At 46.6% G+C, this 26,312-nt stretch overlaps 1 protein-coding gene across 2 annotated transcripts; it reads left to right on the top strand.

Annotated features, from left to right (window-relative positions):
- Positions 1-3,287: 3,287 nt before the first annotated feature.
- LOC144100888 (uncharacterized) lies at positions 3,288-24,636 on the top strand. Of its 2 annotated transcripts, none has more exons than XM_077633799.1 (2): positions 3,288-3,427; positions 20,514-24,636. In XM_077633799.1, exon 2 carries the CDS (start codon positions 20,526-20,528, stop codon positions 20,970-20,972), a length of 447 nt encoding a protein of 148 aa, XP_077489925.1. In that variant the 5' UTR covers positions 3,288-3,427; positions 20,514-20,525; the 3' UTR covers positions 20,973-24,636. The 2 variants fall into 2 exon arrangements, with proteins under 2 accessions (XP_077489925.1, XP_077489924.1); XM_077633798.1 differs by having other exon boundaries at positions 3,403-3,881.
- The last annotated feature ends 1,676 nt before the right edge of the window (positions 24,637-26,312 follow it).

The raw sequence follows: 26,312 nt of genomic DNA, 5'->3' as shown, positions 1-26,312 counted from the left end.
GCATCCCACATACTCTTCGCGAATTCCCAGTGCTGTGATCTGTCGGCCTTTAAAAGCATTGTTTATTTCCCTTCCTTTCTCCCTTTCCTTCTTTCTTTCCTTCTTTCTTAACTTCTTTGTTCCGTTCCTTCTTTCTTTCTTCCTCTTTTACTTTTCCCCTCCGTCTTTCTTTTTATTTATGAGTGTTTATTTATTCCTATTTCACTTCATTTGTGCGACTGCGTATCCAGCTGGCATGCTAAACAACTCTTTCGATCATACAGGCCAAACGAATCAAGGCTGTTACCGATGCCAACAAAGACTTGGTCTGCAGTTGTTCTTTGTTGTACTAACTGAAGGCACAGCGCACGAAGGACGAGACATAGAAAGCGACAAACACCCGTCCTTCGTGCGCTGCAGTGTGCCTTCAGTTAGTACCATGTACTGACTAGCCCAGGCAAACGCCTTATTGCAGTACATTTCTTTGTTGTCCTCTCGTGTCCCTGACAAACTAGATTATTTTTATTACTACACGGTATCCACCATTCATTCGGGTACTACTGCTGAGGGAAAAGGCATTCAAGACAACAGACAGTGATACAAAAAATGCACCTGCATATTGTGATGTACACTTTGGAACCCTTTGTTTTACCTGATATTTTCACACAGACCAAACAGCTTAGGAGTCGGGCTAAAGCCGACTTCTACCCGAAAATAACTCTTCTAGAGAACTTAGTCTGTCTGAGAACAAAGCTGATGACGCCACACGAATATTAGCGAACATATCGTGCTCATTAGAGAGGAATGTTTTCTGCCGACTGATCATTTTAAACTCATTTTCATTTGAGACGGTGTACAATTTGAAGCCGAGTTCAAACATTATATTTTTGAAGCAACAAGACAAAGCACAGGAACTGATCAGACATCTCATTAGCACCATTGCACCAAGCATTCGAAATGCTAGCGACATCCTGCTCCAAGGCTTTTCTGCGTTTGAAGTTATCGTTGCGCCATTAAATGAATGTTGTTGCACTGTACAAATGCCGACAGGTCTTGTGCGGACTCTGAAGTGCAGTGCAGCAAATGATAATGTATTCGGCGAAATAACTGCAATAAATTCGAAAAAAAAAGAAATACCTGATTTCGTAAAACCTGCTTTGCAGTGCAAGTTGCCATTTCCATACTGCGCTCTTTATAGGCGACATTATTACAAGCTAGGTAGCAGCTGGTCCAGACCCCAATATAGAGGTGCATGTACTAATTTTACATTTGTCTATCCCCGACTATTCTCCGCTTGTGATGACTGAATGCAAATAAGTAGAGATGCTTAATTCTAGCGAGTTTTGACTGCTGCTCACAGTTTGGGAGGAGTTTGAGAGTAACAGCCAAATGCACTCCACCCCATTCTTAGTCGGCGGATAATTTCTCTCCCATGGTGACGATCTTCCGTGATTCCTTGACCTATATAAATAACTTCTTCACTACTTTCAACACCTTAGTTCCGATGCCAAATTATCACGGTATTGTGCAAATATTCAAGATTTCTTTGGTTTTATTCATAAAATTTATCCACCACACTTTGCGTGATTCATTCGCTGTACCCGATCTGCTGCGTTCACAAGTTCTATATTGCCGACTAATCAGATATTACTGATGTATTCCACATTAATCCTTTCACCCAACTTTCGACAGCTTAACACTCGGAAACATCCGGGAAATGATAGCGAAGAGATCGATTTGTATTTTCTCACACCGGCTATGTAGTACTCCGGTTGCGGTGTAGTGCTTATACATGTGTCTACCAAATTTACGCAAGCTTCCTCGATACCTCAGCACTACAATGTTTAAGTGACCGTAGCCTTTTCTACTCAATTAAGTGCTTTCTCGCAGTCATTAAAGAGTACAATTTGAGGACTTGAATGTGATCTGTCCTGTTTAAAACCTCCACTTCCCTGGGCTGGTTAAGGTCAACAGCTTTCCTAATCTTAATAGTGGTCACGCTAGTAGATGTATTGTACATGATGAGCAAGCTAATAGTTTAACTTTTTCTCAAGTGCTCGATATCGCCTCTCTTATGGAGTAGTGCAGTGTTAGCGTTCTTTTGCGTATCTGAATATTTCTGAGGTCTTAATACAGTGTTTGCAGAAATGCGAGCTTGTCAAGTAATATTTTTCCGCCCTCGTTAAGAATATCCGCAGATCTAAATATCCTCACCAGCTGCTGTTTCCCTTTCTGTTATTTAAAAGGCTTTCGTATTCCGTAAAAGGCTTCAGAAGTGTCTATATCATTGCAGATGCGCAGTTCTGCGGTGATTTTTACTGCGAAATGGTTAAGTAAGGAATTGTTCTGCAAACTTAGCTATATTGTTGTTGTTGTGGTGGGTTTGTCCTTTTCGGTTTGCTCCAAACATCCCGCTCCTGCCAGAAACTTTATTATCTTCTCGTTATTTTCACCTTTCAACTCAACCCTAGGGTTTCCTTAATCCTCACCATCTTACCCGTCCACTGGGATTACTTCATCGCGTCTTTATAAGATTCGACTGCAATTTATCAAGTCACCCAAGAATAAATCTTGCGGAGTTAGTGGTTCATGAAAAAAAAAGAACGACGCAACCACGCGATAAGCACCGTGCTCTGCTGCCGTAACAGACTTCCCTTATAACAAACTTTATCCTCCGCGCCAATTTCCCTTTCCCATTGTCCCGTTTCGTTAACAATAGACCTTGATGCCAGGGCCACCTTATTCACAATGATGAAAGCGTTCATTGAACAAGGTTGACTAACTGACGTAAATGGGGAACTTGCGCTGAAGTTTGCGGTGCCGATTGCAGCGCCATCACACACTGCCTAGCGAGAAGAGCAAGCAGTTTTGGGTAGTACTCTTAGTACTTTTCCGCGCCACCTTCAGGCGCTTATTGGCGAGAGCCTCCGCGCTCTGTCGAAAGCGCACGTGCCGTGCGTCAGCTATCGGGGCTACGCCGAGAGAAGCTAGACAATGAATGCTGTCAGCCAAACGCGGGTATCTAATCGCGCAGAATGTGTTCTCGCGTTTGCAGCGGCTCAAGCGGCTGACAAAATCGGTTTTGAGTCACCGAATGGAACAATTGCAGTGCCACCTTGGCAGCGCAGGTTCCCCTATTAGAGATCATTCTTTCAGTCAATTATTCATTGATTTGTTTTAATTTTATTTGTTTGTTTCTTTATTTGCGAGAGATAAATACGCGCAAGAACAGGAAACTATCTGTTCTAGTGTTTGGAATATATAATATATGGGTTCGAGTGCCAGCAGTTAATAATAGCAAGGCTGTCACAATCGCACATTCGTCGTAGCACTGCCGCTCCGTTTCTCGTCGGCGCTCCTCTCCCGCGCGTACTTTCACCCTCGACAAGCAAACGGCGCCGCGGCGCCGCTACTCTGCGCGCTCGGCGCCGAAGCCGAGAGAGCCGGGGTAGGTATTTCCGTTACATGCAGCGGCGGCGTGCGGCGGAGCTCCGCCGCTTTTCTCCCGTTTATTGGCCTCTCCCATCCGCCACTCTCTCCCATCTCCGACAAACCGCTGGCGCGCTTGTTTTATATTTTTACGCCTTTACGACGACGCCCGAAGCGACAGCTGCGTCCCCGGCGAGCACCTGCGACGACGTCGGAGGGGAGGCCTTTCGAAAAGCACTGCCGCAACGCGCTGCTGCTGCTGCTGCTGCCGCCGCCGGAGAGCTTGGATACCCGCGTGACGGAGTGGACGACCGATCGGCATCCCGTTTCAGGGGGCATTCTTTCCGAAGCCAGAGCCGCGTGCTTGGTTACTCGTGCAGGCGCGCAGACGTTCAGGTATCGCTGAATACCTGTACGACGGCGTAGACAATCGGGGCTCCGTGCGACACCACTACCACGAACCGCAGCGGTTGGTGAGTTCTGCACGCTATCGCTTCGTCTTATCTTCTGTCCATGCTTTCGTTTCTTCTGGGCTTGTCTCTGCGCGTGCGTTGGCGCGTATTGCGACGTTGCCGTGACGTCCATGTTCTCGAATGTAAGGCGCAATTTGCGTCCAGATAGGTGCGCGGCTTGGACTGTCACAGTCGCTTCGTTCGCTGGAATAATTGTTAATTCCGAGAAGCCTTTAGAACGTATATAACGAAGTTGCTGAGATGGGACAAAGGACTGTTTCGGTCCCTGTGTGCCAATGCGGAAACGGTCGTTTAGATTTAAGTGTAATTAGAGTGCCGCAGTTGTCAGGCATTTATGAAATCCACGACGGTCTCAACAGCGTTCCCAGAACAGGCCGGTTTTTATGCTACGAAAACGCAGGTGGTGGAGACGCGAGGCACGGTGACAAATAATTTAATCTAACAGCTTGCAACTTTATATGATTAGTATCTTGCTGTCATCTAGTCTACTTGTTTGAACTCCTTTGACTTGATAACGTCCAGAGAGACGAGGTTTTATCCAAGTATTATCGAATGCATTTATGCTTTTGTTAACCTCTGCATGCGGGAAGGTTCTCGACATTTCAAAGCCATAACAGGTGCACAAATGTAGGCAGGTGGCCTTTGGTTGTGCACATCGGATGCACAGCGCACAGATTCACCCACAGGCGCCCTCCAAATGTCCTGCAGTTTTGGCTTTGGCTCTGATACGCAGAGGAAAAGATCGACTAGGGGTGCTTATTAGTGTTGGTTGTCTCTGTGTAGTATTGAGCCGAGACTTCACAGAAGTGAGAAAAAGAAAGTCACCCGTGTCCTTGTGGCGCCTTCGTTAAATACAGGAACAGTTTTCTAAAAGGCGGGAGATTCATCGCTGATGAGTTCGACGAATTTCTTCAAACATGTAAAAAAAAAATTGTGTATATTTCTCACTGAAATCTGCAGCCGCATAAAGCCCCCCCCCCCCCCCCCCCCGTTTCGCTTGCCCTCTGCAGTAGGATTGATTTGGACAGATTGCGGATATTAAGGTCTCCAAGGTCTCCAAAACGAACTTCACCATGGCTACCCGTGACGTCATGAAGGCTGCCATGTTGCCCGAAAAGAATCAGGGCACGAAGCTGCGTATTTATTTAATCTTCGTATCGTCGCCATCACAGCAGCAAACCCCAAGCGTAACGCGACAGCAACGTTTAAAAAGTCTGCAGTCTCATAACTTTGCCATTGTAACGCTGAGATAGATAAAAATGTTTGCTTCTTTCGGCGCGGCCTAGGGCGCCTGCAATATCCATATTATCGCCAGGTTGCTTCGGTTGATTTATGGTCCCCTGTTTCCGCCCTTACCGCGAAGCACAAAACGTAGGAAACGCCAGTGCGGCGCAAACAATATCCCCTGCATTCTTCCCGCGCTGACTCTAGATCGTGTGACGCATACAAGAACCTCGTCTGGCGGATATGCACGTGCCTGCATTCTCCACTTGCTTTCTCTCCTTCGGGTCCGCAGTGTGGTTTTGTTGGCTTCACTCAAGTCGTGCCAGGCTGGGTGGAATATGTTTCTCGGAGAAATATACCGCGCTCACGAATGATTCGCACGAATTTCGCGCATATGAATGTGTGTTGTTGTTGGTGCAAAGAAATTTCCATGGCTTCCGTTGTGTGATTGGCGAATGCTGGATGAAGACAGGACCTCCCAGCTGTATCCTTCCTAGTGACGTGATTTTATATATAAGCGAAAAAGAATATTTATTCGATTGATTCATTCATTGATTGATTGATTGATTCATTCATTCATTCATTCATTCATTCATTCATTCATTGAGTGAGTGAGTGAGTGAGTGAGTGAGTGAGTGAGTGAGTGAGTGAGTGAGTGAGTGAGTGAGTGAGTGAGTGAGTGAGTGAGTGAGTGAGTGAGTGAGTGAGTGTGGAGTGAGTGTGTGAGTTTTCTTTAATTGGTACTGCACCATTGAGTGCTGAAAAAATGCAGCATCAGAGGCCTGCGTATTAGTTTCGACCACCTGCGGTCCTTATCGTCACTGAAATCATAATATTCGGATGTTTCTCCAGATCGCGGGTTCGAATCCAGGCAGCATTTCTATGGGAGATAATTTCACAAATTGCCCGTGTACATACTCAGACTCTGACAGACCTCGAGAGGGCACCCAAAGGGTCGAAAATTAACAGACGTAAAAATTCATTACTGAACTGTACCTGCTCACGGACGCGAGCAACCACTAATCGAGGACGTGAGTTAAGGTCGTTCCCGTGCAAATTAATAGTACCTGCTTTCGGGCACTGAAATACAGTCATCACTTTTACAGCCAATCGACGATTATTACACTGTATATCCGCTTTTTGTTTTAGCCGCGCGGCAAGCGCTTCGTAGAACCTCGGAGGAACTAGAGCTTGGTGATAAGGTCGCACTGTGTGTACATATTTATAGCTGTGTTATCAAGGTGGCTTTCTTTCTCAAACCCTCACTCGGCAGATAGCTGTCTCCGACGTCATGCTAGAAGCTTTACGACGAAACTCAAAAGGTCTTCGCTTAGGATGCGACGGCCGGATATCGCGTACACCCGCGAAGGCGCATATGTACTCGCCAATAACCTTTCGAAGGAAGCGTCTTCCGACAATGATGCATTAGGCCAGCTGAGTTCGTATTTTTCGTCAAGCTTCAAAGCACCGGAGTTTTCCGGCAATGTCAACACTGACTGTCGCTTTGTTGGGGAGGGGATTTTGCCCCTGTCGTCAACACTCTTCAGACGTTTTATCATCGCCACACTGGGGGTCGCCACTTGAAGAGGTGACCTCCGGCCCCGCAGGAGATTCTATCGAGACGAAAAAGGTTTTTGGAGACACTTGTTATCGCCGAGCTCTACCGTGAGAAAATCCAGCTTCGATTTAAACCTATGAATTTCGCATTATTTGCTAATAGATAGCTTCAAGTGACACCGACACAAAACCGAAGTTACATATAGATTGATGGACTGTCGCTGTCCAATCTAAAAGCGGCTGCTATCATAGGAAACTAAGGTCTTATAGGCGCCCTGCTCATCCAACTCCGCAGCGACTCGCGCGCCTCTAGCGACGGCCCCAGCTTCCTGAGGTGGAAGGCGAATGCGACAGGGCAACATCCTGCGTTTGCCGCACAGTTTTCTTCAGCCACCTTTGATGCCTAAATACTTCGTTACAGCCGTAACTTCGTTATAGGGGAATTGCCATTCCTTCGTTATATTCATTATTTCGTTATAAACCGTTTCGTTATAACGAGGTTCGACTGTACAGCTTTTTCGCAACACCAAATTTCACAGCAGTTAACCAGTCTTTCGTCTGCGTAGCAAACGTCAGAGTCGAGAAAAACGGAGCTGTCAGATTTTGTTTATAAAAAAAAAGGTGGATTTCGCGCCATTGTCCCTTCAATTTAACGCATCGTTTCGGTCATTTGGCACATTGTTCCGTAAAGAACGGGCTGACTCAGCCGACAATGCCTGTGACGCAGCAGCATGTGGCTCTCCACTCATTCAATAGACGTGGGGAAGGGGGAGAAAATTTCGTATCATATTGCTCCCTGCTATCCAGAACACATTAACGGACGCTACCGTGAACATTGCCCCCTCCCTCCCTTTTATGGAGAGACCTGTGCATGAATATGTTCAGACCCATAGATATTCACCATGCAAAGAACATTTTGCCAGTACACCAATGTCAAGACGACGGCAATGCAGTGGGTGTTTGGCTGCACCATCTTAGGGCGCCTCAATACAGCTGTATCGAGGCAACCTATACCATCTTCGAGAGTAGCGCCCTCTCCGCGCCCTCTTATGTTGAATGTTTTTCGAATAAACGGCAGTTGAAGACTAGCGTCTGTCCTGTGTACTTGTGGTCTTGGTCCCGTGTGTTCCCTAAGCGCTAGCAAAAATGGTTTCAGACGCTTTCCAGCCAGCCCAAGTTTCTTCCTTAATAACCGTTAAGGGTAACCGAGTCGATTCCAGGACAGGGCAAGCGTACCAGGAGGCGTCACGGGGCCAGGTGGGTGGATGAGATCAGGAAGTTTGCAATGATAAGGTGGCCGCAACAGGCACATTACAAGGTTAATTGGAAGGATATGACAAAGGCCTTTGTCCTGCAAAAAGTCTGATGACGATGATGATGGGTGGGGCAGTTACAAAACCTTCTGTGCTCAAAACCTGTGGAGGCTGTGAAGGAGTCTGATCCTCAGCTCATCTCTGAGGGCCTTGGTAGCTGCATAGGTGTCATATGTTCCCGACCATGAAGCTCTGAAGCGCACCCTATGTCCTGTGAACTTTTGGCCATTCTTGTACATAGTTGGAAGAAGAATTAGTAACTACTATACATTGTGGTCCCGGGTCAACGAGATCTACCGGTAACGTCACCTACCACGAGGGCGAAAAAACGCAAACAGGGAGACCCCACAAATTGTTGTGCGCCAGCCGAGATTTCAATTGAATGTATGCCCCTAAGCGTTTCCTACGGAGCTAAAGTAAACGGCCTCTTTCACAGCGGATCCATTCCAGCCTGCGTTTCGTGGGTTTTCGGTCTCGACCCAAGAGAGAAACTGAGTAGTGAGCGCCGGCCGCACATGAACCTCGTTTACGCCGTGTTGCTCTGTTTTTCTTTGCTCCGCGCCACAGCCAAGCCGCGACCCTAGGGAAGTCTTCCTAGGGACGGAAAGAACGCGACCGGCGCCGCGGCTTGTTACCATTCCACCGCCGAAGAGCCGCCGCTTGCGCGCTTGTTTACAAGCCGCTCTAGATAAACAAACACGCCTTAGATGTCCTTCGATCCTCGGCGGGCCTCCTGACCCTCTCCAGCGGCTACGTCATGTGAAGTATATGTATATTGTATGAGCTGCTGTTGCCTATGTAAACAAGGGGAGTGGGAGCCTGTCAAGTTGCTGTTCAGCAGATTTTTCTTCCATCTCCCCATGTTTTGTACAAACATGAAAATAAACCGTATTCGTATTCGTAAGTGATAACCACTAAACAGAAATTAATAAAAAAGAGTAAGCTGTCCTCTAGAGCACCCCCTTAAGTGCGCTAGAGGGCAGTTTATCTCCTTTTTGCTCGTACATAGGTGTATTCATGTTTAGAGTGTAGGATAGGGGCAATGTGGGGGAACCAGTGAATTTTTGCGCAAGTTATGCACATCATCAGCAACATCTGCCTGGTCTCTTTTGTCCACAACCTCCAAAATGTAACCTTTTGTACACAAAGCTCTTCCTTGTCTCCAAACTTCGCATCTCTGTTTCCTGAGACACGACACCGTGGTGTAGACAACGATGTCGCTAACCTAGTCCCAGGCCGCGGCGGTCGAATCTCGATGGAGGCGAAATTCCAGAGGCCCGTGTACTGTGCGGTGCCCGTGCTCGTTAGAATCCCGGGTGGTTGAAATTATCCAGAACCCTGCACTAAGCGTCCCTCATAGCCTGAGTCGCTTTGGGACGTTAAACCCACATAAACAAACCAACAAACAACATAGAAAGCAAAAAATGAAGTCATGGAGCGCGAGGATTGCAGAGACCCAGGTCAGATGGCATGAAGGCCGAGCGAGGAGCCTGCAAGGTTTGGACTGCGTCTGACCGCATCCTGTACTCGGATAACGAAGAGGAAACGCATCATAGCCCTCGGAAAGCACACACACAGTCCACACAGCGGCGTCCGCTATATTCATTGAAAGGGGTCCTGCGCCGCAAATCAAGTATGTGGTTTTAAGTCTCTTAGACACCTTTAGCATAACGTGCACCGTGTTACCCTTACCGGAGTACCGGTAATCGGCGCGCCATCAGTGCACCATCAGTGGATGTGGATTTGAATTTAGAGGACCGGCGGAAGAATCCTTTGAAGACGTCAACTGGTCCGAACGCGGATCCCGGTGATAACACAATGGGTTCGCTCCCGCGGGCGGCAGCGCGGGTGCAACCCCTCGCGACCTCTTCGGGCTTCAGACGGGCTGGCAGCGGTGACCGTAAATGTGACATTGCTTGTTGGGGAATGGAAAATGGCGTAGTATCTGTCTCACATATCAGCGGACACCTGAACCGCGCCGTAAGGGAAGGGATAAAGGAGGGAGTGAAGCAAGAAAGGATGAGGTGCCGTAGTGGAGGGCCCCGGAATAATTCCGACCACCTGGGGACCTTTAACGTGCACTGACATCGCACAGCACACGGGGGCCTTAGCGTTTTGCCTCCATAAAAACGCGGCCGCCGCGGTCGGGTTCGAACCCGGGTACTCTGGATCAGTAGCCGAGCGGCCTAACCACTGTCACCGCGGCGGGTGCCTCTTTTGCACAGGTATGCGGTTTGGACGCTTGGTCTAACCGCAGTTAAACAGTGGCTTAGGTCACTCGCTTTGAACCGGAGGACCCGGGTTGAATCCAGACCGCGGCACCCGCGTTTCGATGGAAGCGTAGTGTTTGGATCTTTGTCGGTCCGTGTGCTGTGCGATGTCGGTGCACGCTCCCGATGGTAGACCGCAACTGTGTGCGTGATATTTTTTGAGGGTGTCAACCACTGCGATGTCATGGAACCCGTACCGCTCGAGCACCTGTCATGTACGCGTCTGTGTGCTGTTGTGAACGAATGCGGCGCCAACGGAGGCACAGGCCTCCATTACGGCCTTTCTGTTTTCTCTCACTTCACTACAAACTTCCTTCCCTTCCTCGCGGCGTGGTCAAGGTGTCCACCGATATGTGAGACACTTAAAAAAAGAAGAGCGGCGGCTGTAATTACATAAACTCGTAGTTCGGGTTCCCAAATATCCACCACTGCTAGAGCCGAAGAAACACGGCATCGGTGCCTTAATCCCATGTCATAAAACACGCGTATATCCACGCATTCGACCTGCAATTCATGTCATCTCAATTATTTCATATTTTACGGACGCCTCGTAAAAGCATTCATCGCAATTCGTTTCTGAATGCGCACAAGGTTATTATTCTTAACACCGTGGTAGAAGCAGATAAAAATATAATTCTAAGAAGAACCTCAAGGAACATTACCTTTCGGGTATTTAAAGCGCAGTAGCTGTCTCAAAAACTCAAAGATAAACCGCGAGGAAAAGGGTAGAGGAGAGGCTGAAGGAATAGTAATAATAATAATAATTGGCTTTTTGGGGAAAGGAAATAGCGCAGTATCTGTCTCATATATCGTTGGACACTTGAACCGCGCCGTAAGGGAAGGGATAAACGAAGGGGTGAAAGAAGAAAGGAAGAAAGGGGTGCCGTAGTGGAGCTAGGCTCCGGAATAATTTCGACCACCTGGGGATCTTTAACGTGCACTGACATCGCACAGCACACGAGCGCCTTAGCGTTTTTCCTCCGTAAAAACGCAGCCGCCGCGGTCGGGTTCCAACCCGGGAACTCCGGATCAGTAGTCAAGCGCCCTAACCACTGAGCCACCGCGGCGGGTGACTGACGAACGTCTTGTTTCTGCCCCTTTCAGGCCCACACTGTGTTGGGATTTGAAGGCGCAGGCTCCTTTCCCATGTCATGCACCCTTAGAAAGCCGAGCACCAGGCCAGAGAATGGCTTGTACCCATTTCAGCATGACCGGTGGGTAACCGGCGGCAGTGCGAGTCGAACCCACCACTTCCCGAAGCCGAGGCGGGTGTCTACCACGAGGTCACGGCTGCCGGGGCCGCGTTTCGATGGAGGCGAAACGCAAAATTTGGGAGACGCTTAAGCTTCGTCTTTAAGAGTGAGACGCGACAGCGTGTTGCAGCGTTGCCGAGGGTAGCACGCAACGCCATCGCCGTCGGCGCGACACGTGGCCCGTTGGACAATTTAAGGAAAGGACGCCTGTCTCACATGTCTCGGTGCACACCCGAACCCGGCCGTAAAGAAAGGAAAATAAATTAAAATTGGTTTTAAGGAAAGGAAATGACGCCTGTCTCGCAATTCTCGCTGGACACCCGTACCGCGCCGTAAAGGAAGGAAAATCGCTTCCCTTACGGCGCCAGTTTTCGCTCACAGCCAATGCCGCCGACAACAACGCCTTTTCTGCGACACGAGCTCCTTAACGCTCTCGCATTAAAATGCGCCCGTGTGCTGTGCGATGTCAGTGCACGTTAAAGATCCCCTGGTGGTCGAAATTACTCCGGAGCCCTCCACTAAGGCACCTCTTTCTACCTTTCTACTTTCACTCCCTTCTTTATCCCTTCCGTTACGGCACGGTTCAGGTGTTCGCCGGTGTGCGAGAGAGGTACTGCGCTTCTTCCTTTCCCCAAAAACCAACCAGCCAATTCCAAGGATTGGATTGTGAAAAATTTATTGCGTCGAGAGCAGGTTGCAGGAGACACATACTAGATGACCGCTAGCCCATGGCTGGCGGTGACCTCATTGGCCCGCTCGTTTGCTAGTACTTGAATGTTAGGGTCTGAGCTAACCAGCACGGCCTCCCACCGCTCGAGAGAAGGGAGCTGTATCAACTCCACCGGAGGCGGATCATTTGCGCAGTTCCACAGAATGTGGTCGTATGTGGCCCTTTCACCACATTTATGGCAGTTTTGGTCGTACTGGCCAGGGTACATGAGGGCAAGCACTGCCGGATTCAGAAGGGAGGTAGCGCTTCGGAGGATCGGGTCGGGGTTTCCCTCTCGCATGCAGTAACTCTATTTCGAGACTTATGTGCGCACATGGAGTCCTCTCTGCAAGTTCCAGTGTACTGAGGCCGATATCCACCCCCTGCTTTTGATTTGTCGAGCACTGCAGCCGACGAAAATCTGGCATCTGACGGCAGCAGGTCTCTCGCCGAACACTTCTTCGTCATATAGTGCTGGAATGCAGGGACCGCTTCACCGCTCACCGCTCAGTTAACCATCCGTTTCGTTCATCCATAATTGACATACCTCCTTTATGCCCCGAGGCAATAAGTATCGCTTAAAAAGTAACTTTGGAACAACGATTCCCGCCAAGTGCCACCTCCGTGCGAGATTTGAACGTGAATAAGGCAGTGGTTCAGCTGCGAGGATCATTTTGCGACGAGCGACACAATGTCTTGTATATGCTTGAGGGCATGAAAGGAGAGAGATCACGGGCGCAGAGTTCAGCCCTGTTTCAATGATAGCCTAGCAATAGCTTAGCGGCTAGAATACTGAGCGCTGGTTGTTTTTCAGCGTGATCTATCCGGCAAACGATTCACCGCAAGCGCTCCAGCACAACTGGCTCCAGGAAACGAACAAATCACACGGGCTTGTGGATCCTGCGCCAGTTCGCGCCAGGTTTCGACGTGCTTTCGTAAACGGCGACACATTTTACGAGGCACGTTCCATGGGCGAAACATTTGGCTCGTACATTTTAGCAAAATAAAATAAATATGGCAGCAATAACGGCGATCCTTTGAACATCTGCACATGTGTCACAGGAACCGAACCGGAAGTAGGCAGGAGACGTCATGAGTTCCGTGGGCAGCTGTGTGTAATTTGTGCGAAGCAAGAATGAAGCATTGATAATCAAGGTGCGTGCAGAGTAAATAGGAAATATATGAGAAATGTTGTAAGCAAGTGCCCCTTCAGAGAATTAAATTTAAATTTAATTTAATTAAATTTTGTCATCTCCTACACGAGCATTGTTCATAATAGCACTTACAAATAACTTTATCTTGTTTCTTACACTTGGCAATCTGCTTCGAACTTCTTGTGATATTTGTGATGCATTGCTATCTCGCTTCTGTGAATTGCTATTTTATGCTGCGTCGTGTGTTCACTTGTATGACCTGTATATATTATTGCTTTTTTGCGTCTTTTTCCCTGAATATCACTTCAAGTATTGTACTCCCTGATATGTGCATTCTTTGTGTATTTTACTTTCTAGTATTAATGCCTTACGTTAAGTTTTACTCATGTTATTTCCTTAAGTGTACCTTTGTGGCCTTTCATTACTACAGTTGTTCCTGTTTCATGTTTTTATCTTGGTAGTAATGTTGATGAGCCCTGTATTGAGGTGTATCTTTTGTATACCACTTTAGAAGGCTGCTTACTCTGTAACCCCCCTTACACAATGCCCCCATGGGGCCTGTAAGGTATTTTAAATAAATAAATAAATAAATAAATAAATAAATAAATAAATAAATAAATATAGACCGCTGCGGGCGGTGGGTTGAGGGTTTTAAAGGACAATGCCGGCAGTTTTTCGCGGTACACGTCTATTTATAGGCTGATTTATTTGTTCATGTCCCTGTACTGACCCTCCAGAAGAGACTATGACGTAAGGGAGGAGGCACACAGCAACAGTTCAAAATCAAATCAAAAAGTTTCAAACATTTTCAAAACACGCAAAAACGGCGAGATTTGAATTTAAGATGGAAAAAGTAAAATTTAAAGTGAAACAATAAGGAAGCTTCTTTTATCCGTTCCGTCAAGTTAGCTTTGAGTCTGTACCTGCGCGTCACAAGATTCCGTTCCTGTCGTCATAAACATTACCCGCACGGGGTTATCAAGTTCATGATTACTGAACAAACTGCTTTGAGGCTCTGTACCGCGTATCGTTAATTCAATACTTCCAAAAGCAATAAAACATCCTGGCTTCGGCGAAACAGACACACAACACAGGACAGCACCCGTCCATGTATGCATTCCCTATACTTCGACATGTCCTTTTTGCACTGTTTTGTTAAAATGTCGAGAATCAAAAAGCGAAACTGTCAGTTGTGTGCACATCTTCGCGTAAGTGCAACACTGAATGGTCGTCTGCTCACTTGAAGTAGCAGACGCGCTCACGTCGAAGCCTAACGCATCTTTAGCAGTCCACGAAGACGCGCCACATGCAAATCCGCTTTGCAAGGAGAACTTATTGAGGGCCACAGTAGGCGCTTTTTCATCTCGACTGACGCAGCTGCTACCCAACTGCGCTTTCATGACATTCTCCGCGTGAAAAAGCAATAAAGAAAAAAAGCCAGGCACGCACAATCGCGTGATTCTTACATACAAGAGAAACGTCACGCTGACTCTGTTGCCTGCGCTTTGAGGCGATGCGACGATTTGTTTCCACGGCCTGTGCGCAGCGCCAGAGCCCCGAAAACTAAAAACAGTAAGTAATGAGGTATAAATATCGAATCTTGGACATGATTAGCTGTTACATTTCGAGCGCACTTAATCAGCTCAAAGGTTTAGCATAACGAGGTTATGCGGCACACGTTTCACAAGGAGGATCGCTAGAGGTTCTATTTTTATTATTATTATAATTATTATTTCAGGTGATACGCCGAAGCGACATCATCAAAATCCATAGCTATTTATCACACAAGTTGTGAAACTCCTTAAGAGGACCGGGTTCAAGTGCTAACCTCGGCACTTTCATTGGTCCTAAACGCGGAGATTAGCAAACTATAGTAAAGCCACTTAACAGCAATCAGATAACCTGTACAGCGCTGCTTTAAACATGAATACTGTGCAGAAACAAATGTTAGAGGACGCCAACAATATAGCTGACTGTCAATCTCGCAGGCGGCCCTGCCGTTTGCTGACCTCCAGAGCGTCCGACGGTCGTGATGGGGGTTTTTACACTGTTTTTGCTAACTGGTAAGATTAAAGAACTCTGGCCAACGCAAAACTTCAGCCCTTATGGCGAGGAATGACGTAACGGAATGATGTTCTGGCGTTAAATTCGGAGCGGCGCCCGACGCGCAATTCGCAAAAAGTTCTGACGCAGAAATTCTGACGAAGACACTGCTGCCGCCAATTGCCCCCTAGCAGAGAAGCCCATAGATCCCCCCCCCCCCCCGGTCAATTTGATAGTTTCATAGTTGGCCTTTGGAAGCGATAACAATCAGCTTTTTTACTTCTCAATCATTTGTTTTTTGCTTTTGTCTTTTTGCGTTCGTATCGTCCCGATCATGTTGCAATATGAGGCAGTCGGTTGGCGTAGACTGCAAACAGGAAGCTTTCATAACTTACACATACTTCACAAAATGTTTCCGAACCAGTACGCGGACACATGCAAGAGGTGTGGCGCCACCCCTACTTTATACCACATTACATGGGAGTGTAAAAACAATTATTCATTCCATAAACTAAAAGAGCCCAATGCGGAACAGTGGGAGAGCCTGCTCACCAGCAGCGTGCTTGCGGTCCAAAAAGGACTGGTCCAGCATGCGTATGAGGTAGCAAGACTTAGTGGGGCCCTGGAATAGGGGCACCACCCCTGGAAGACTCGGAACTTCAACATGAAGACACCCGGGTCCCGCTGAATCGACTAGTCTTTTGGCGCCAATAAAGTTTTTTTTCTCTCTCTCTCTCTCCATTTCTTCCCGACAGTACTCTGGTATTCCGCACCGCTGTAGCGGTTTAACAGCTGTCTCTGGTTCATAATAAATGAATGAAATAACCATCAACTGAGTACATGCAACGTCAACTTGAATGAAGTACTTCACTCAGAAACGTAGTAGACCACCGTCAACATCTGCATGCTTGGAGCTCTGACTCTAGAAACAACGCGACAGTCGACCTGTGACGGGTCCACAACCTCGCATTCTTGTTTATAGAAGTGAACGACACTCTTTATTGTAGCACACGTTCCTGTTTCACGTCAAGGCCTTTCAGGAGGCAATCTAAGATAAGAACGTTTGTAGCTATTGCACTGTATTTCCTCGGGTACTGCCTGTCTCTTATGTTGCTGTCTAATCATGCAGTGACGAGCAAGAATTTCACACAGCAAGTGTCTACTTGTGTTAAAACTGGTCGAAAACAAGTTCGTGTGCTTTTGAAGGCTGCCGCTGGCACCCATAAAGAATGCATTTCGCGAGAGATAGCACGCGCATATAAACACAGGCCCTACAAAGGATAAAATCTGTTACGTTTACGAGGAAAACAGCCTACGTGCAAAAAGTGATAGAAGCGTAAAGATTATTAAGTGCCGAAATAACTTCTTGGTGAAAGGTGAAAATTAAAAGGAAAAAAACTCAATGAAGATAAGGATCAAGCAGGAAAGTGTGCCAAAATAGCGAACGGATAGCAAAACGATAAAAAGACGAAGTTAGAGCTTCTGCAAATTTGTATTTAATCAGACAAAAGTGAAGAAATAGCAGTGACGTGGCTGGTAGGAGAAAAAAAAAAGGAAACTGCTGCAACAGAGCTAAACAAGTCTGTCAAATGGGGTCGTGAAAGGAAAGGAGTAGGAATGACCATTTTTACGCGGAAAATAGAGAAGGGGGATCAATACAATAGAAAGATGAAGGTTATTAGGTGCTGAAATAACATCAAAGTAGCTGGCACTTACGATGGCAGCGCGAAGTGGACAAGATGCACTCGTTAAATTTTCTTTTGTTTTTGCATTTTTTCTGGCTCTACGCGGCTGCGCCCCTTATCGCCTACACATTGTCGATTATTCCGCATCGGACGCTGTTTGCTCACGTCCACAATAGACATTGGCGAGGCCGCGGTCGCCGCAACAATGGCTTAATAAAACTGAGTGGACGGATGATTTGGCCTGCAGCTGATGATGACGAGTAGGCTTTGCTGAGGTGCATCTAGACATTGTGCGTAGCCTAGCTTCCATCGCTCCAATGGGAAACAATGTTAACACATTCTTGCTGACGAACTATCCCAAGTAGAAGCAAAGGAGAGTAAGCAAATTATTGCTGTTTCCTGTTCTAGGTATCGTAGAGTTTAGCGTCGTGACAGTTACTCCTGTCCAGACGAAACTTTTTCAGCTTACAGTGTTGTTCGAGTTTGAGAAAAGATGTAGCTGACTTTACATTCGACGAAAGATTACATATCTCCAAAGGAGCGCAAAGTACTGATGCAGAACATGAAGGAAAATTATATATTTTTTTACTGATAAAAACTTAAGATATCTTTTCCTGGTCTCAGAAAAGTGTCATGACAATCCGCGAACTTGCTGTTGACATTACTCGACTCTCTTGTTTTGTGATAAGAGCCGGCAGTTTTAGACTAACACACCAGGCCTAAGCGCATTTCCCTTGTGGACTAACGTGTAATTTCGATAATGGCGCGATTTTTGCATGTTGGGCTTATCACTGCATCACTGAAGAAGATAGTTGTTTGCCGCAATTCCCTCGAGTAATATTTCTTTCCTTCGCCTGGCCAACGCTCAAACTAAAGCTGGTTATTATGAGCATAGGTTGGTCATTTAAGCACGGTATGTATACTGCTCTCTACTGATAGAGCTGAACCGAAAGGCATGGCAGTCAACATAAAAGAAGAAGATAGTCAGGGGAACCGCTTAAGAGCCGGATAAGCCAGCTTTCCTTCGAACTGCCTCGAACTTAATACGTTAGATCACGAAGCAGCTGTCTTTGATCCTTCCATCATGCAGCTTCCCCGAGACCGTTTTACGAGCAAGTACTCGCTATGCAGTCAAGACTTCTCGCAGTCAAACCCGCTGAATGTATCGTCGTAACTCTGAAAGCCAGATGCTACGCCGTAGAATGGACGTCTGAGCTTGATTCATATGACTCGTTACAGTTTGATAAACGTCCCAAGCAGCACCACGCACAGAAATAGGCTTTCCAGCAGCGGTAGCTCAGATGCTGTGGTGTTCCAAGGTTGCCAGCGATTACCAATTCAGTTCCAGTCACGGCGGCTCCATTTCAGTGGAGGTGAAATGGTTTGGTTTGGTTTATGAGGGTTTAACGTCCCAAAGCGACTCAGGCTATGAGAGACGCCGTAGTGAAGGGCTCCGGAAATTTCGACCACCTGGGGTTCTTTAACGTGCACTGACATCGCACAGTACACGGGCCTCTAGCACTTCGGCTCCATCGAAATCGACCGCCGCGGCCGGGATCGAACCCGCGTCTTTCGGGCCGGTAGCCGAGTGCCGTAACCACTCAGCCACCGCGGCGGCTGCGGAGGTGAAATGGAAAATCGCCTGGTTATTTATATGGAAGTCCATGTTGAGGAACCAGAAATCATCCGCAGCCCTTTCTCTACGGCGTATCTTAACCCACAGGGTTGCTTTGGCGCATGAAAAACATATGTGTCAATATGAAGAAACCGCCCCTGTTCTTTGTCATACACAGCAGCGGCGGATACGTACACATCGCCGGCGCCTGGTGCCCTTATTGGCACCGAGCTTAACTCTACGGGAGCCCTCTTTTAATAATACCAAGAAACATTAGTCATTTCATTTCTGTTTAATAACCAATGGCTCGCCACTTAGCTCCAGTTTGCCGTTACGCAAATCTACCGGTTTTTTTTTCTTTTGACTGTTACATGCGGCAGTCGTAGTGCGATATCGCAGGTGTGGAAAATACAAACACAAAAAAAGCCAGTTTACAAAGAAATTATTCAGGTATACACAGAAAGTACATCGAGTTGTAGTTATCCCGTTCTCTAGTCATGTCTCAAAAAAGAAAACTGCCAAGATTCAGTTGCTGACAAGAAAATTCTAACGACAGCAGTTCAGTAACAATGGACTGTCAGCTTGAGAATTAAAAAGTAATGGCAGATTAACTAAAATGGAAGCCATTCATTGATCCTTACAGAAAATAGGGAGACTGGGCTAGTTGGTTTGCCGTAATTAAGGAGCAGCTCACCAGGAAAAACACAATCAGGAAGAAAGGGAAAATTTAGTTAATCATCCTTACAACTGCCCGATCCCTTTCCCTGCTTGTGTGACTGTGCAGAACCTACAGACTCAAACGAAGACGCTTGCCATGAGCTTCGCGAATCTGCTGGAACAGCTTCAAGCCCTTCATGGCTGGCAAACGATGTGACGTCAAGGGGTGTGACCTTTTTGGCAAAACTAATCGCGTTAATCTTTTTTATTTCCTTTGATGTCACACACGTGTCGTCATTTGTCTGTGGTCCCATTTCCTCCCACACTTAAAGCAGCTCTGCGCGTGGCACACCAGCTGCAAAATGCTGCGAACAGCCGGACGTTTAGCCTACCACGCCGGCCACACGTGTGCCAGGCGGCATGCAGCGAAAGGAGTCTGTTAGCTCAGCAGGAAATAGGGCTAGTAGGTACAGGTAGAAGTAACATGAAAGGAAAAATGCGACTACGCTCGACTAATGATTGCTCAATAGTGCGAGTGACTAACACATTTTTTTTCCTATTGCAAATAGTATTCCTCCAGATGAGTGACACCAATCAAGAATTTTCAACTTCAGTGCGCAAGTAACAAAAAAGTTCATTTTCCGGCGCAGACGTCACTGGTTCCTTTCACAGTTCAGCTATCTGTACCTTATTGGCCCGTGGCTTTTGCGTGTTTCTCGTTTTCAACTGTTCCGTTAGGAGGAGGAAAAGGACAGACTTTAATGAATACAGGAGAGGACTGCCTGGTTTTTTGCAGTATTGCAGTAGAGCATGCTCTGAGACAAGTTGGTGCATAGCTTGAGAGACACATAGAAAAGGGCCCACTGTAGAAGAAAAGTATTGCAGTAGAACATGTTCTGGGGCAAATCGGTGCATAGCTTGCACCAACACGGTAGCAAGAAAAACTTATAATTACTCTTAGAATAACTTAGAATAACACGGTAGCGCCTGTCCCTTGTTATTTTTTGTCTGTGTGCTGTCTTTTGTGCGCTTCATCTACTCAAGCTTGTTAGTAGTAGCATGCTATTTAAGACGGGGCTAGTTGGCTTAGGTTGGTTGATTATAGGCTACTGCTCCCTTCTAACACGCCCCACGTGCTTATGTCTCACGCAGCTCCGTCAAAGCATGGCGCCTTCCGACAAGCAGGAGCTGCTCAGGGCTCGGGTGCGATACCCGTCCTACCTGAACATGCTGCTGTTCGCCGGCACGATGTCCGCCTGCCTGGGCGTCGTGCTCTGCTCCTACCACCTGGTGTACGCCGCCGACCCCGTCATCTGGATCAGCGGCCTGGTCGCGTTCGGGGTGGGCGTCTTCCTGGCGCTGCTAGCGCTGGGCCTCCTGGCCGCGTCGCTCATGCGGCGCCAGACGCTCGAGGCCTCGTGGGTGCCGCAGAGCGTGTCGCCGTACGAGGAGGACTTCGGCACCGACTACTACTTCGACGACGCCGACGACGCCGGACGCGTCTACCGGCCCACGACGTACGCGGCGCCCAAGTTGCTGGTGTCCAACCCGCTGGCGGCGCCGGTGGCCGCGAGCGTCTACCGGCTCGTCTACGGAGCCGACCCCAAGTGAAGCGCGCCTCCCTCGTAGCTACAAACGGCGCGGTCTTCCTCGACGCTGTGACGTCGTGAGACAACGGCAGGGGCTTCAATCCGAGTGACTCGGTGTGAAGCGCGAAGAGGTGTATTTCGTTCCACATACGCCGGAAAGGGCGTTTTGTTGCACCAGAAAAGGGTGCACTTTGTCCCAGGTACACTAAATAATGGTTGTATGCTGAGCCAAAAAGGCTGCATTTTGTATTGTGAGGGCTAATATATACGTTTACGCCGCATCAAAAACAGCTGTACTTTGTATCATCTTCGCTATAGGCCGTTTCGGAGGCTGATCAGACTAATCTTGCCACACACAACACATACAGACACCACACACACACGCCACTAATTCTCATCTAAACGGTACATTTCCTTGCATGTATGCCAAAAGAAGCTATACTGCACCAGGAGAGGTTCATCCTCTCTAGGTACGCTGGAAAGGGCATATTCTGAACCACAACGGGTGCATTTTGTAGTGTGTACAAAAATATATGTGCATGCTTAATCGATTTGAGTATATTTTGTGTCATACTCGCTGTTGTTTTACAGCTTGATCAGAAGATTTGTATTGGTACACACACACACCACTCATTCTCATCTGTCCCTGATGCTGTGTTGCTGACTTGTGCCTTCTTTAGTGTAAGGAAACTAAGTTATGCATGTGGTTACTGAAGGACTTTCCACCTGCAAATTAGGACATTACTGTGGAGATCAGAATATGTATATTGAAGTGTTAACTTTTACACCTTTGTTAGCAGTGATCTTAAAACTCTTTGGTGAATTTCTTTCCAATAGTGCTATTGTAGGTAAAAATACATATAGCTGTAGTTTCTGCGTACACAGAGAGCCTCAGCTAAAAAAACTCCAGCACTGTGTCCTCGAAATTGAGTACAACTTATTTTATGTCCATTGGTCTTGCCGGACGGAGCATTACTATGCATTGCCAGGACGAAGGATGGTTACAGCATTTAAGTTTTTCGGTCGCACCTGTTGGCTGCTTAATGGCACACCATGAAAGCGCAGTTCGAAGCCGCCGCCAATCTCCGAAGAGACATGTTTGGTTGCGATGTATGCAAGAACCATGAACAAAGTGTAAGTGCGATGGTGTGTGAATTAGTGCGAGAAGTGCCTTAGCGATAAAGACTGCTATTTGTGTTTGACTATGATGACTTCATGCATTTTAAACCATGCTCAAAATTGTGACACCCAATAAAGTAGGTCTTTAGGATAGTTGTATCTAAAATATGTGAAAGAGTTATGATTACATGTTAGACTGTTAAATGTTAGGAATCTATATTGCAAAAGGCATAGGAGCACTGCACATCAAGAGAAGAGTAGGCTTTAAAATGTGGAAAAGCGATGCATAACCTGTGCCAATACCACAGTGAAGAGGAACACATAACGCAAAATTAAACATTTTTTGGACATGTATGTGGTGCACTCTATGAAAGAAGTGCTCAATGAATCGTGCCACAAGCCTGATGTTGTTAAGCTGAGAACTTCTTATGCTTTACATACTGAAATTTGAAGACACCTCATTCCAAATGGTTTCATATCAACCAAAGTGCTGTCACGGCAGATTTACCTGTTGATGAAAATCCTCGTCATGATTTCTGTCTGTAGTGTGTTGTGCTTGAAAATTAATTTTTGCAATCACTTGTTTTCTTTTTCTCAACGGGGGTCTCCTTGTAGAATTTGACACTTCTGTAAATGCAAAACTGCCGATATACTAATGAAGTCGAATGCTCGTATTGGGGCTTATGTTATGGCTTTTTATGCGCTCTATCTTGCCCTACCTACGTGAAAAAGCTGCATGTTGCAAAACCCTCCTACAAGCCTTGTCATACAATATGACAAAATTATTACACACATCATGCAATGTTATACACTGTTGTACATTTTGAATGATATTTTAGATATCATGGTATTTGTATGAAAAAAACCTGTTTGAGGTTATTGCTTTTTCTAGTATGGTTAATCCTTTTTATGGTACACACGACCTTGTTGTGTACATAGTGAATACTTACTGTGCGATTTTTTTTACCGCGCGCTTAGTAAGTGTAACCAAAGCCCTATTGTTTTAATCCATGTCTCCCATGTGGATTAATTTTATGGCAACGATGAAATCCAGAAACATATTTCATTCGTGCATTATTTGAGTGCGTTAGTGCCTACACCATTCTGTTCCGATGCAAAACTTGCTACAGAAATGGTTTATAGCCATATCAAGCTACGAAGAGCCACTAACTGAGAAGTTACTCTTGTGTCATTGTGAAGTCTAGCGGGTTTCCCGCTTTTAGCAAATAGCAAATTAAGACGTATTTTTCTATTGTTAAAATCAATGAGAACAATCAAGACCTGTTACTCTGAAGTAAGACTAATTCAAGATAGATGGGAGAGGTCTTCGCCTTGCAGGGGAAACAGCAGGAGTGTCGATGACGATGATAATGATAACTGTTATATGGGAGACACAGCGCATTCCTCTACGCTTAATCGTGTCAGTAACAATCAGACCATAGAGCAAACATTACAAGTGAAATACGTACACTCTCCACTTGTAATATGCTTCTTCCACGCAATTTTACTTAAGCTGTTTCCCTGAAATTTGCACGCTGGCAGAAAAATCTCTGATAACAGTGATACAGTTGCATTCTGAAACAAGCGTATTCATTCTTAACCCTTGTGTAGCTCCCGATAGGCGTAAAAGAACAAAACAACAGGGAGTCGAAAACAACGCCGTGTATGTGTCACATCCTCGTCGACCTGCTTGTTGGGGCTGCCTTTTTGAGAATGAGAAACCAAACAGTCCCGTCTATTTACTCCCGTCGTCCCTAGAGGCCTCTGTCTAGAAATAAACACGCCCGTCTTACCAAATTTTTTATTCGCAGAATGTAGCGCCATCTATGGATAGACTGATAGATTTTGGGCTGCGGCAGCGCGTACGATATTGTGCATCGTACGCGCGTACGACAGTGTCCGATTTCGAAACTTCGCTAACTATTCCGATACACGACCAACGAAAGCACACGAAACGTAGGACAGTAAACTAGAAACCTGCGAAGACGTGGGCGACCCTTGCGGCGATTTCTGTAAGCTCCATGTATGCTCACAGTTGGCGCTCTGTGACTCTCATTTGACTCCTGCAGGTTTGGGAGTGCGCAGCTCCGAAGCGAATCGATAAAAAACCAAATTCTGAACTGCAAAACGGTTACATACGTAACGGTTCCACGCGGCCAACCGCAAGTATTCAGTTTTGTGGCCAGCATAGTAGTTTTCCCAGTGGATAAGTGTGAAATCAAGAGCCAACGCTCCGCCATATTATGTGCAGAAAACCTTGAAGAGAATCAGCAGACTCCTGTCGCCACCTATCAACAGAGAAGAGCACCTTCGTTGCTTCTGCCTTCACCCTCTTTTCCGTCGTCCTTACGCATTAGGTTGAAGCTTCATAGCCCGGCGGTCTCATGACATCGTGAGAAAAGAAAAGGCCGCGGGGTTATGCCGCATTTTTATTATTTTTGTTTCGTTTCCCGTGGTGTTTGCATTGTCTCCATGACGATGCAATTTGTGTTGGCATTTCCCGCGGTGACGTTCGATGGCGTGAAACTCGAACGAAATTCGTACCAATAAAGATCTCCGTGTGCAAATCGGCGTATATCGACTCCGCTTTCTCTTTTAGCTCCATGCGCGTGAAGCACCCACACACCGGTTGCTCTGCCTCACGCGAACTCCTTCGATCGGGAGCTATAGCAACAACTGACAGCAGCAGCAACAATAAAACGAGGTACGAGAATAGACGGAAAGCCGGCAAAGAAGGTTGAAAAAGGGAAAAAGGAGATTGACCAGTGAGCATACCAGTATCGTGCTCGTCCTTGTCCTGTTGCGTTAACCGAAGGAGGGCAGACGACGATGGGGTCTGGTCGGCTAAGAAGCTTCGCGAGCGGCTGCAGGAAAGAAGAGTGCGTACTTTGATGTTCGTGCTTCTCAGTGCCACTGGAGGAGTGGTGACTGGAACGGAACCACCGCGGCCACCAGCATCGAGCCAGGTAAGTTTGGAAGACTCACTGAAACCAGGTACGTCCAACATTCTTGGACAGAAATTTTTAATATGTAAATATTCAAGGTAATGGTCCATTCTTTCGATTTATAGCGAAATGTTTCTTTTAAAAATTTTCCATCACTCGCATCGAACAGTTAAGACTGCCATATGAAACCAATGGGATTAATTTTGATGATAGAAAAAATGTTAATAGAAAAAAAAAATGCAAGTCTGCCGACGGGAGATCTGCGGACGTATTGATTGTTAAAGTGAAATCTTACAATATACGAAAAAATTGCGTTCTTAAACTCTTTCCCGTTCAAAGATGCTTTTGTCCAGAATTGTTGGGTATGGTACTTTACCTCGTTCAAAGACGTATGTTTGGAAACACCACTAGAACCGGGCCACTTTGCCGCGTTCTGTGAGGCATGTTTGGAAAAGCCCCTAAGACAACTGTAATACACGTGGTTTCATAACCTTCTATGGAAGGGCCCCTGAAATCGGGGTACTCAGCCGTTCAGTGATATGTCTGGTAGGGCCTCGTGGAACTTTACCGTGTTCAGTAAATTGTTTAGAGGTACCCGTGAAATCAGGCAGCTTTACCACATTCTATGACGCATCTTTGAGAGGACCCCTTCAACCGAGATATTTAGTCCCGTTAGATGACGTAAGCTTGGAAGGGCCCCTGAAAGAAACGGGGTACTTTAATGCCCAATATGTAGGACGCGAGCAGCTAAGCCAGAAAATTATAGAGGTCCATATACCTCATGTATGTCGTGCTGATATATTCCCCTTGCGTAATAGTTATCTCTGGGTATTTAACGGTATTGTATATAAAAATCAAGTCTTGCTTGAATTTCATGGACAGTAGTGGGAATTTAAAAAATGTGCAGGAACACAACAAAAGCAAATCATTGCACGGGTGTTACCTCTGTGGACATTCCAGTGAAGGTAGATCATTTTTACCAAAAATTTAGAAAAGATCAGCAATAAGTGAAAGATCTCGTCCGGGTATGTGAACAATATGAAAGATGTGAAGGCATGTGTGATTTGAGAGCGGCCTCCGCAGAAGCTAAAAATGGTGTGCTAGTGGGAAAGATAAAGGGGTTTACAGCGCAGGCAGACAAAACACGGGAAGAAACGAAGTCACAGAACAGAGCGCTGATTAACAAATCGTGCATTTTATTCGTCGTACATCTGCGCAGCACCACTGTATTATCTAGCCTAGCTAGGAGCACAATTACTGCAGCTAGGAAAAGAGATCATCGAAGCTGATAAGATTGC

This window comes from Amblyomma americanum, chromosome 8 (genome assembly GCF_052857255.1).
Source record: "Amblyomma americanum isolate KBUSLIRL-KWMA chromosome 8, ASM5285725v1, whole genome shotgun sequence".
Lineage (NCBI taxonomy): Eukaryota > Metazoa > Arthropoda > Arachnida > Ixodida > Ixodidae > Amblyomma > Amblyomma americanum.
The sequence above is the reverse complement of the archived record's forward strand: the minus strand, read 5'-3'. Positions and strand labels throughout refer to the sequence as shown.

What these genes read in the sequence shown, in the direction of transcription:
- LOC144100888 (XM_077633799.1), top strand. Translation starts at nt 20,526, where the DNA reads ATGGCGCCTTCCGACAAGCAGGAGCTGCTCAGGGCTCGGGTGCGATAC.